General features: G+C 41.4%; 1 protein-coding gene across 4 annotated transcripts in view; it reads left to right on the forward strand.

The window, feature by feature from the left end:
* The window catches only part of Fam120c (family with sequence similarity 120C), a 133,124-nt gene that overhangs the window by 34,802 nt on the left and 86,054 nt on the right, over positions 1-12,268 (forward strand). For all 4 annotated transcript variants that reach the window (XM_052758504.1, XM_052758434.1, XM_052758349.1 and 1 more), the window contains exons 2-3: positions 7,536-7,782; positions 10,330-10,412. In XM_052758504.1, coding sequence (XP_052614464.1) covers positions 7,536-7,782; positions 10,330-10,412 — 330 coding nt within the window. The remainder of the gene's footprint in view (positions 1-7,535; positions 7,783-10,329; positions 10,413-12,268) is intronic.

The following is a 12,268-nucleotide window of genomic DNA, read 5'->3' on the forward strand; positions in this document are numbered from 1 at the left end:
GAGAAGGTCTCAGGTAGCCCAGGCTGGCCTCAAACTCAGTATGTAGCTGAGGATGATGTTTAACTCCAGATATTCCTGTATCTTACCCACAAATGCCAGGATTATAGTTGTTTAACACAGAGTGATTCCTTTTTTTTTTTCTTGCTACATAGTCCATGCTGGCCTCGAACTCATGATTCTCTTGCCCCAGCCACTTGAATACTAGAATTGCAAGTAGGTGCTACCAAACCCAGCTTGAGAATTCCAGTTTCTCTACTTCCTTGCCAACACTCACTTTTCACTTTTCAAATTACAGATATCCTAGTGGTTGCTAACTCATTTCTCATTATGGTTTTGATTGGCAGAGAGGAGACTGTGGGGTCCCCAACCCCAGTTGGCTCATCTCCAGCACAGCCGTTACACCATGGCCTCAGGAAACACCATGGGAAAGAGGGCAGAAAGATGATAAGATTCAGATGACCAGGACTCCTGCCATTAGACAGTGTCTTCTAGCCATGACAGAGAAGCTACACTCAGGAAACTTCAACAGTATGAGTTCTTAACCAGGACCTGAATGATGACAACACCAGCTAATATGCCAGCATGGACGGGGCAGTTTCACAGGACCCTACCCTTGAATGAAGAGCTGCAAGCCATCAATAGTTCTTCTCCAGAGATGACTTATAGCTTTTCCAGTTCCAAGTGGTCAGCCCTAAACACATAGACATATGATCAACACTAAATGTTCTTAGTAGACTCCCCCATCTGTGTGTGTGGGGTGTGTGGGTGTGGGTGTGTGTGAAAGCATAGTATATAGAGAATCTGGGACTCTCAACTATTTGAAGCGCTCCATTGGAGATCTTGGCACACAATCCCAGCAAATAAGTAGATCACTGTAACAATGCCTCATGAAGTTATCAAGTTTAGTGTACAGGAGATGGGTTTGAAAGAGGGCCTAGAACATAGTACATAATTAATAATTATTATTTAGCTTCCTGAGATGTAAATAGTCCGCAGTTCAGGTATACATCTGCTATAGAAGTCAGATGCTGTACTGCTTTCCTTTTTTTCAAATTTTTATTTTTCAAGACAGGGTTTCTCTGTGTAGCCCTGGCTGTCCTGGAACTCACTCTATAAAGCAATCTGGCCTCGAACTCACAGAGATCTGCCTGCATCTGCCACCCGAGTGCTGAGGTTAAAGGCATGCGCCACACCACCTGCTGGGCTCTCTCAGGGATCTTTTCTATAGTTCGTTGCTTTCTTGTTTTTGTAAGTTTGGTTGGTCTTTTTTAAGCATTCTATGCTTCTTGCATCTTGTGGTTGCACCTTTCTTTTGGGACCCTTTCCTCCTACCGGGTTGCCTCTTCCAGCCTCAATAGAAGAGGAGGTGCATAGTCTCACTGCAACTTGATATGCCGTGGCTGGCTGATATCCATGGGAGCCCTGCCCTTTTCTGAAGAGAAACGGAAGAGGAGGAGTGGATAGGGGGTGGGGAGATGGAGGGAGGCACTGGAAGGAGAGGAGGGAGGGAAGGGGGAAACTGATTGGGCTGGGAAAAATTAATTAATTAAATTAATTTTTAAAAAAAGAAATGGAAACAAGTAAGATAGAACCTGTAGGAGCTGGGAGAGATGGCTCAGGAGTTTAAGAAGACAATCTGCTCTTTCAGAAGACCCTGGTTTGAGTCTCAGAACCCACATGATGGCTAACAACCATCTGTTCCAGGCCATCTACTGCCTACTTCAGGCCTCCAAAGGTGAGGCATGCAATTGGTAGACAGACATACATGGCAAGCAAAAACACTCATATACATAAAATAACAATTGGAGCCTGCATGGGTCTACACAAGGTCCTCTGCATGTTATTTATTATTTTTTTACATCCTGACCACAGTTTCCCCTCCCTCCTCTCCTCCCAGTCCCTCCCCCCACCTTCCTCTGCCCCCATCCACTCCTTTTCTATTCAGAAAAGGGTGGGCCTCCCATGGATATCAACCAAACATGGCATATTAACTTGCAGTAAGACTAGGCACCTCCCCTCATATTAAGGCTGGACGAGGCAACCCAGTAGGAGGAAAAGGGATCCAAAAGCCAGCAAAAGAGTTAGAAGACAGCTCCTGCTCCCACTGTTTGGAGTCACAAAAGAACACCAAGCCGGGCGGTGGTGGCGCACGCCTTTAATCCCAGCACTCGGGAGGCAGAGGCAGGTGGATTTCTGTGCGTTCGAGGCCAGCCTGGGCTACCAAGTGAGTTCCAGGAAAGGCGCAAAGCTACAGAGAAACCCTGTCTCGAAAAACCAAAAAAAAAAAAAAAAAAAAAAAAAAAAAGAACACCAAGTAGCAAAACTAACATATATGCAGAGGGCCTATGTCAGTCCCATGTAGGCTCCCTGATTGTCGGTTAAGTCTCTGGGAGCCCAGGTTAGTTGATTCTGTGGGTTTTCTTGTGATGTCCTTGATCCCTCTGACTCCTACAATCCTTCCTCTCCCTCTTCTGCAGGATTCCCCAAGCTCTGCCTAATGTTTGACTGTGGGTCTCTGTATCTGTTTCCACCAGTTGCTGGATGAAGCCTCTCTGATGACAGTTGGGCTAGGCATCAACCTATAAGTATAATGGAATGTCATTAGGAATCATTTCATTGACTTTTTTTTGCCACTTGTGTTGGGTTCTATACTAGGTCTCTGGGCTGTCCAGCCTCTGGTTCCTGTACTCCAGGCACTGTCAGGGATGGGCTCCCTCTCATAGCATGGGTCTCAGGCTGGACCAGTCATTGGTTGGCCGTTCCCATGATTTCTGTTCCACCTTTACCCCAGCACATCTTATAGGCAGGACAAATTGTAGGTTGAAGGTTATGTGGCTCGGTTGGTGTCCCAATCCCTCCATTGGAAGTCTTACCTGGTTACAGAAGATGGCCAGTTCATGCTTTGTATCCCCTATTGCTAGGAGTCTTAGCTAGGGTCATCTTTGTAGATTCCTGGGAGTTTCCATTACACTAGGTTTCTAGCTTATCCCAGTGATGACCCCCTCCATTCCAGTTGTCTCTTCCTCCATCCTCCCTGTACCTAATCCCTCCTGTTCCCATCCCCACCCTATGTCCATCCAGTCACTACCCAGTCCACCTGTGAAATCTATTTCCCATTCCCAGGGAGATCTAAGCACCACCCCCTTGAGCCCTCCTTGTTACTTAGCTTCTCTGAGTCTGGATTCTATAATTCAGCATGGTTATCCTTTACTTTACAGCTAATATCCACTTATTAGTGAGTACATACCATGTTTGCCTTTCTGGGTCCAGGTTACTTCACTCCAGATGATTTTTTTCTAGTTCGATCTATTTGACTGAAAATTTCATGATGTCATTGTTTTTTAACAGCTGAGTAATACTCCATTCTTCAGTTGAGAGACATCTAGGTTGTTTCCAAGTTCTGGCTATTATGAATAAAGCTACTGTGAACATAGTTGAGCAAGTGTCCTTGTGGTAAGATGGAGCATCCTTTGGATATATGCCCAAGAGTGGTATAGCTGGGTCTTGAGGTAGATCTATTCCCAATTTTCTGATAAACCACCATATTGATTTCCAAAGTGACTGTACAAGTTTGCACTCCCACCATCAATGGAGGAGTGTTTCCCTTGCTCCACATCCTCCCCAGCATAAGCTGTCATCTTTGTTTTTGATTTTAGCCATTCTGACAGGTGTAAGATAGAATCACAGTCATTTTGATTTGCATTTCACTGATGGCTAAGGCTATTGAACATTTCTTTAAGTGTATCTCAGCTATTTGAGATTCTTCTGTTGAGAATTCTCTGTTTAGATCTGTACCCCATTTTTTAATTAGATTATTTGGCTTGTTGATGTCTAGTTTCTATGCTGTAAGACTGAAGGAACTGTGGGTATATGGGGGTGGGGAGCGAGATGGCTCAGTGTGTGAGTAAGGTGTTTGCCACTAAGCCTACCAATCTGAGTTCGGACTCATAGACTCACATGATTAGAAAGAGAAAACCAATTCCTGCAAATTGCCATCTGAACCCACACACACGATGAAGGATGTCCCCCCCAAACTACATTAATTAAATAAAACAAAATTTAAAAAGGATGAAGAGGGGAGAATCATCAATGGATTTGTATAAGAAGAAATAGGCCTATGGAAATATTTGGAGCATTAGAAAAAGCTCTAAGGCATTTTAGACAGAGAAACTGAATGATCCAGGTCAGGGATGCAGGAGGAATCATGGAAATAGGCTGGCATGGAGTTTAAGGGAGTTGTGAGAAAGATGTGTAAGACTTTTTTTTTAATCTGTTGTTTTCCATTATTCTGCTCCAGAATATGTAGTGAAAATGTCCTGTTCCTGGGACTGAGTCTTTTGTCTGATCCTGGTTCTGTTGCAAATTAGTTAGGTAATCATGCCAAGGCATTTATCCTCTCTAGATCTTTGTTGCCTAAGAAGTCAAGTGGATTAATTTAGTGGTTCTTAAGGTGGAAACTACATTGCAAATGTAAGTGTTTGGATCACGGGAATTGTTGTGGCACATCTGAGTTGAGGGATATTAAATATGGTGGGGTTTTTTGTTTGTTTGTTTGGTTGGTTGGTTGGTTGGGGGTGGTGAAACAGGGTTTCTCAGTATAGCCCTGGATGTCCTGGAACTCACTCTGTAGACCAGACTAGCCTCAAATTCAGAGATCCCCTGCCTCGGCCTCCCCAGTGCTAGGATTAAAGGTGTGCACCACCCCTGCCTAGCTGAGTGTTGTTTTGTTCTGGTTTTCATCTCTAAGTGATTGTGATTTATATTCATACTGTTTGAAGATCCACCACATTAAAGATCATTAGTACTACTATGGTGCAGAAATGTAATGTAATGTAATCAATGTAATGATGGTGCAGAAAAATCCCAAATTTGATGTCTACTTGGGCAACTAGTGAATCCTTGTCTTAGAAATTTTTAAAGGTTTATCATTCACAAAGCTGTAGGTTCAATCACACTACCATATACACACAGACAGCCATTAGTCATTCACTTGGTGTGGTGGCATGAAACTATAGTCCAGCTGTTCAAGAGACAGAAACAGGAGGATCACTTGAGCCAAGGAGTTGGAGATCAGGTCTGACAATATAGCAATAGCCCATGTGTATCTCTCCTCCTTCTCCCCCTCCATTACTAGTCATTGGCTTTCTGGAGTTGAAATCACTTGTATCATGGCATAATCAGCTTCAGCTAGGCTTAGAAAGAACATAGATGTTAGTGACAGTCTGACCCAGGTTGATGTTTTCTAGGTCTGTGGCTCTGAGCATGACACCTTTCTTTTCCAAGTTTGAATTTCCTTATCTATAAGATTGAGCTTACAATGCCTGCATAATCAGGTTCTGATGATGTAAGAGGCTAGATCATATTTTGTGGTCGCCTAGCATGAGGTTGATGGATGAACTAGCAACTTGTATGATAGGTGTGCCAGAAGAAAATATCATCAGAGGACAGCATAAAACAGTTCTTTTACTTGGACACATCTGGAGTTAATTGTACCTGTAGATATAAATATGTTATAATACTTTTTGGTTCCCTTGCCTAGATATAAAATTGATACTAACTTTGCTTTACTTTCTGCTTATTAGTGCTTTTGCTCTTATGTGACCTCATGTGTGACATGAATATCAAGAGTGATTAAACTCTTTCTACATCTTGTCAAAAGTTTGATATATTGAAACTTCTGTTACACTCCAGAAAATTATTGTTACTTTAGAACTTAAATGAAACATAGATCAGTTGAGCTAGGCATGATGGTGCATACCTTTAATGTGAGTGAGCACTCAGGAGGCTGAGGCAGGCAGATCTCTATGAGGTTGAGGCTAGCTTGGTCTACATAGTGAGTTCCAGGACAGCCAGAACTACATAGTGAAATCCTGTCTAAAAAAAAGCAGCAGTAACAACTACAATAGCAAACCATAGGTCTGTTGAGTTAAAAAACATTATGAAGATCTGTAGACTATAAAACCAAAGTCTGGGCTTTGCTCTTTCTAGCTGTATGGCTTTGGAGGTAAATGACCTCATAAGTTTTTTACATATAAATGAATTAGTGCATATAAAGTATAAAGGTATATTGCTTCACATAGTACACAGTTAGGATCTGCTAGTCATTGTCATTAGTATGTATTACTATACACCAGTGATGGAGCCAGAAATGCAGCAATAAAGTCTCTGTAGTCAAAGAACTTAGTGGTGGAGCCAGTGTCCAGATAGCTTTCGTATGCTTCATTTACACCAAATAGAGAGAGCATGTGTAGGAAGGGTACTTAATAGTCTGTCTCTTTTTTTTAAGATTTATTTATTTATTATGTATACAGAAGAGGGTGCCAGATCTCATTACAAATGGTTGTGAGCCACTATGTGGTTACTGGGAATTGAACTCAGGACCTCTGGAAGAGCAGTCAGTGCTCTTAACCTCTGAGCCATCTCTCCAGCCCCTGTCTCTCTTTCCATGAAAAATAGTGCTGTTTAGGAGTATGCTTGGTACCAGTGGTGATATGTATTCTGGAGTCAGTTCAGCTTACATTGTATCTCACTCATACAAGCTTTGAGGATAGCCAACCTTTGGCAGCTTAGTTTCTCGATTTTTCAAATGAGGTAAAGTTTCTGGCCCTTGTCTAATAGAAATAATCTCTGTGGGTTTCCTCTGGGGAACCCTATGAGAAACCTCCCTTGTGGAAGTACTCTCCTTTCTTAAGATGCTCCTAAGGGGGAAAAACCAAGAACTGTGAAAGGGAGGTGTTGGTATGCTGGACCTGGGCTTGGTTTCTAGCACCCACTTTGGGCAGTTTAAAACTGCTTGAAACTCCAGTACCAGGGATCCAGTGACCTCTTCTGACTTCCGTGGGCACCTCCATGCACTGGTGCAAATGTATACATTCAGCACACACACATACACATAAAATAAATAAATGTTTTTTTAAAAAACTGATAGGTATGGGGCTGGGGATCTAGCTCAGCAGTTGAGAGCAGTGGCTGCTCTTCCAGAGGACTCAGCTTCAATTTCCAGCACCCACATGACAGTCAGAGCTGTCTGTAACTCCGGTTCCAGGGGACCTGACACACTCACACAGACATGCATGCAGGCAGGACATCAATGTACATAAAAAACTTGATAGATGAACTAAGATTTCTATTTCCACTTCTAAGTACTTTCATTCATATATACCTTACCATGATTGTTGTGATAAGATTTTATAGAATATGCACAGCACATAGATACTGAGCAATAAGTAATGATTTCCATGTTTTTTTTCTTATGAAGGTCTCTTATGGTTTCAAGCAAAAACTTAATATAGTATTATATTAAGTAATAGATTATTGATTTCACAACGTAAAGGTTGGGCAGTTAGTAAACACATGTACTGGCATAATCATGTTCTAAACTGATACACAGTTTGCTTGTTTTCTTCTTTTTGGCCAACGATAATCTTAAATTTTATCATTATAAATTAGGTACTAACCTTCCTGATTTCTAATTTTGTAGGTGTATATAGATCAGTTTCTATGTCATGACATGTTCTCTTTTTCTTCTCTCCTAGGTCTTTCAGAGCCTTGAAGACCACCATTTGGAAGTGGTGGCTTTTTTTAGGGAAAATGGCTTTCATGGCCTTCTTGCTCATGACTCCGAGTACGCGCTCTACAATATTCCATCTTACTACAGTTCCCATGCGCTGAAGCTCAGCTGGAATGGGAAGAACCTCACAACCAACCAGTTCCTGATGCAGGAAGTGGCCAAGCAGCTCGGTTTGAAGCGAATGAATTTTCCCATATTTGCTGCACTGCTAGGTAGGTCGTGTAAAACAGATCCAGTGTTTGATAAAGTTTCTTCTTGCATTGTGTAGCTAGAAGTTTTCCTGTGTCCTGCCCAGTCCTGTGGCCACTCCGTCCCAAGTAAACACACAGAGGCTTATATTAATTACAAACTGTATGGCCTATGGCTCAGGCTTCTTGCTAGCTAGCTCTTTCATCTTAAAGTAACCCATTCCTTGTAATTTATGTGTTTCCACGTGGCTGTAGAATTACTGGACTGCTGGCATCTTGTTGCCCCTTGGCGAGCTGGTGTCTCTCCTGACTCCACCCTTCTTCGTCTCAGTCTTCAGTTTGAGTGTACCGTCTAACCTTATTCTGCCTCACCATTGGCAAAACTGCTTTATTTATCAACTAATGAGAGCAACACATATTCACAGCGTACAGAAAGACATCCCACAGCACATTGACAAGATATGAAGACTAGAGTGGTTTAGCCTGGCAATATTGGATTTGCTTTTTTAGAGTCCTCATGCTGGTTTGGGATGTAGCTCAGTTGGTAGTGCACTTATTGAGCATGCATGTGGCCTTGTGTTCAATCGTAGAACCAGATACATGGGTGTAGTGCAACATGCCTATAATTCTAGCATTCAGGAGGTAGAGACACAAGGACCATCCTTGGCCACATAGTCAAGGCCAGCCTGTCCTATATTAGAAAGACCCTGTCTCAAAAATAAAGCATAAAGTTCTCATACCATATAATGTGGAAAAGCAGTAGGTAGTTAGGGATTCTTAGCAGACCATCCGAAACACTCAGTATGTTATGAATGTATCAACTTTGATAAGAATGTAAACATAAAAATGTCAGTTATGGTGATAAGAACATTTTTTTGTTTGTTTTTTGAGATGGGATTTCACTGTGTAGCCCTAGCTGTTCTGGAACTCCCCTTGTAGACCAGGCTGGCCGCAAATTATATTCCAGAATCGACATGCAGAGTCCTAGTTGCCTTTGCTTCTCCACTAAGACGATTAGCATTTCTTTTCAAAAATCTAGATTTAGACCAGGAAGATGTGTAGACTATGTTTTTCCATTTCTTTTTTGTTAGGACTACATTTGAACAACATTCAGCAGACCTCATCTGCAGTAAGAAGTCTGTCTGTCGCTCCTGCTTGTGCCCTCCATTAACATTTGCAGCACTTGCTTTCTCGTGTACCTATCCATCCTCCATCCACCCACCTATCTGCTTTTCTTTTCTTTTTTGTTGTTTGGTTTTTCATCCAGCTCTCACTGTGTAGCTTAGACTGGCTTCAATCATGAGCTCCTCCTGCCTTAACCTTCCTAATGCTGGGAGTGCAGGCATGAGTCATTGAATCCAACTTTCAGGCTTTCTTTTAAAGATGCATTTCAAAGTAAATTGTAGAATTGATATTTTGAATTGGTTTTCCAAGTATTGACAGCATGAACATTAATAGACTAGAATAGTTGTGACCTTGCCCTATAAGCACAAAGAACATCACTTGGGATAATCTAATTGAATCAGCCCAAGTTTTGGAATTAGATTTTGTGCAAATCACTGAAGTCATGCTTCCCTGGATTCATTTTCCTCATCTCAGAAATGAAAATAGTGTTATTCATGGGGTTAAGTGAGATGAGATATGGAAAGTGCTTTGTACTTGTCAAGTAATCAGTAATTTGCTATTGTAAAATAAAGGCGGCACAACTAGGTAACAGTTTCCTATTACCTGTGATAATGGGTAGCACCATGCATTTGAGAGTCAGACAGTCCTAAGTCTCTGTTCTAGCATAGGCCTACCTTGGGCCAAGTCACTAAGCTTGATTGAATCTCAGTTTCCTTGTCTATAAAATGGAGATAAAACTATGAGGCTTGATCACTATAAAGTAGATACATGTAATACACATGGTACACAGTAGATAATCAGCACATAGATAGCTACTATAATTAATTATTACATTAAGAATATAGGCTTGCCAGATGGTGGTGGCACACACCTTTAATCCTAGCTCTCAGGAGGCAGAGGCAGGCGGATCTCTATGATTTCAAGGCCAGCCTGGTCTACAGAGTGAGTTCCAGGACAGCAAGAGCTGTAATACAGAGAAACCCTGTCTCAAAAAAAAAGTTAAAAAAATATAGGCTTACTGGGTGTTATGGTGCATGCCTTTAATCCTAGCACTTGGGAAGCAGAGGCAGGTGGACCTTTGAGTTGGAAACCAGCTTGGTCTATATATTAAGTCCAGGTCACCCAGAAATATATAATGAGACCTATCTCCAAAAAAAAAATAATGATAATAATAATATAGGCCTGGTTGGGCATGGTAGAGGACTGCTTTAATCCCAGAACTCAGGAGGCAGAGGCAGGTGGATCTCTGTGTGTCTGAGGCCAGTCTGGTCTACAGAGTGAGTTCCAAGATAGCCAGAGCTCCAGAGAGAAACCCTGTCTCAAAAATAAAAAGAATATAGGCCTATTCTTAATTCAGTTATTTTCTCTCCCAGAAGGATCCTCTTTATGACCTAAAAGATGTAAGCAAACATTTGTACAGTGAATAAATGAAATTGTATTTTATAGGTAACCACATTCTACCAGATGAGGACTTGGCTGCTTTTCACTGGAGCCTTTTGGGACCAGAACATCCTCTTGCATCACTTAAGGTAATGTGCCCTATTTTGTGTCTGTACATTTAAGAGACATCAAGGTTTGATTGCACTTTGATGATGTGGAATAGTTGTCTTTCATTAGATTTTTTTTTAAATCTTCGTTTTTAAAGTCTTTTGTTTATTTGCTTTTGAGATTGAATTTTAATCACAACACTTCTTCCTTCTCTTTCCTCCCTCTAAACCCTCTCATATATCCCGATCCACTCATTCTTCTCATTCATGACCCCCCTTTTTTTTTCACCAATTGTTATTACATGCACACATATATTTGTGTGTATACGTGTGTGTGTATTTATTCCTAAATATAACCTGGTGAGTCCATATACTGCTACCTGGATGTATGTTTTCAGGGCTGACAGTTTAGCACTGGACAACCATTTGGTGTGCTCTTCCCTGAGGAGGACCGCCTCTCTCTTTCCCAGCTTTCCTCACTTGCCTATAGTTCTTTGTCTACATGAGGTTGAGGCCTCATGGGCTTTCCCCCATGCACTTTGGCATGTTCATTGGTGTCCTCTTTCATTAAATTTAAAATATTTCACATAAAATACTTGCTGGCAGTGGAAACCCTGATCAAGAAGGTGGTTGCACTTGGCATGTGCTGATTCCTGTGATATTCCAAAATGTGGGAAACTTGACTGCATAATTTGTGGTAGTGTGGAACTGCATTCACACTCTCCCCTTAAAGTAAAACTATATTTCACATGCAGATAAAAATTAGTTCTGATAATACCCATAGACATAAGAATTCATACAAACTGGCAAAGAAAAATACCTCAACAGTGAAAAAAATGAGTAAAAGACTGAATCAGAAAATTGACAAAAGCGTATGACTAATCATAGCCTATGATTATATGACTAATATGACTAGATGCCCAACTTCACTAATGATCGTCATGTACATCCAATGAGTGTTGTGTTGATTTTTGTTACTGGTTTAGCAATTAAAACTGAGTTTACTGCTATGAAGCCTGTAGAAGAACTGATACCCTTTGGCACTGTGGCAGTGGTGTAAATTGGTGATGTTACATTTCCTGTTTTTCACTGTCTTCGATAATTATTTTATACTGTCTCCCTCCTTCAGCCTCTGATACTTTCTCCTCATTGACTCACCCACATTGCATGATCTCACTTCCTATTTCACTGAGCAAATGGAAGTGGTGGGAAGAGAATTTCTATGAACTTCCATTTCCTCTTCACCTCCTCACCTTTAATCTGCTAGTGTCCTGATGACCATGAGTGACTTGTCCATGTCCTATCTAAGGCAAAATCTTCCATTTATAAAGGTCCTATTCACTCCTGCCAGTTTAAAGATACTGGTTCAGTGGGATCCTTTCTCTTGGCATCATCCATTTTTTTTCTCTCTTCATTGGTTATTTCCCATGTGATGTATAAGCATGATCCTTTTAGAAATTTCTGTGTATTTTTCAATTTAAATATATTTATGAGTGCTTTGTCTGCATGTATGTCTGTTTACTACATTCGTGCATAGTGCCTACAGAAGCCAGAAGTGGACATCACATCTCTTGGGACTGAAGTTACAGATGTTTGTGAGCTGCTATATGAATGATGGGGATTGAACCTGGTTCCTCTGGAAGAATAGCCAGTGCTCTTAACCCGTGATCTATCTCTGTAGCCCCAGTCCTTTTTTTAAATGGGAGATAAGACCTGATGCCAACTAGCCTTGAACTCAAAATTCTCTGGCTTCAGCATCCTGAGTTCTGAAATTATAAGCAAATGCTACTATGGATGGCTGTGTATGATTTGGGTGTGTATGATTCAGGTTTACAAATAAACGCCCCCTTTTTGTGTGTGTATGTGTGTGTCCGTGTGTGTGTGTCCGTGTTCCTAGC

This window comes from Peromyscus californicus, unplaced genomic scaffold (assembly GCF_007827085.1).
Source record: "Peromyscus californicus insignis strain IS unplaced genomic scaffold, ASM782708v3 Scaffold_10__1_contigs__length_136768540, whole genome shotgun sequence".
NCBI lineage: Eukaryota > Metazoa > Chordata > Mammalia > Rodentia > Cricetidae > Peromyscus > Peromyscus californicus.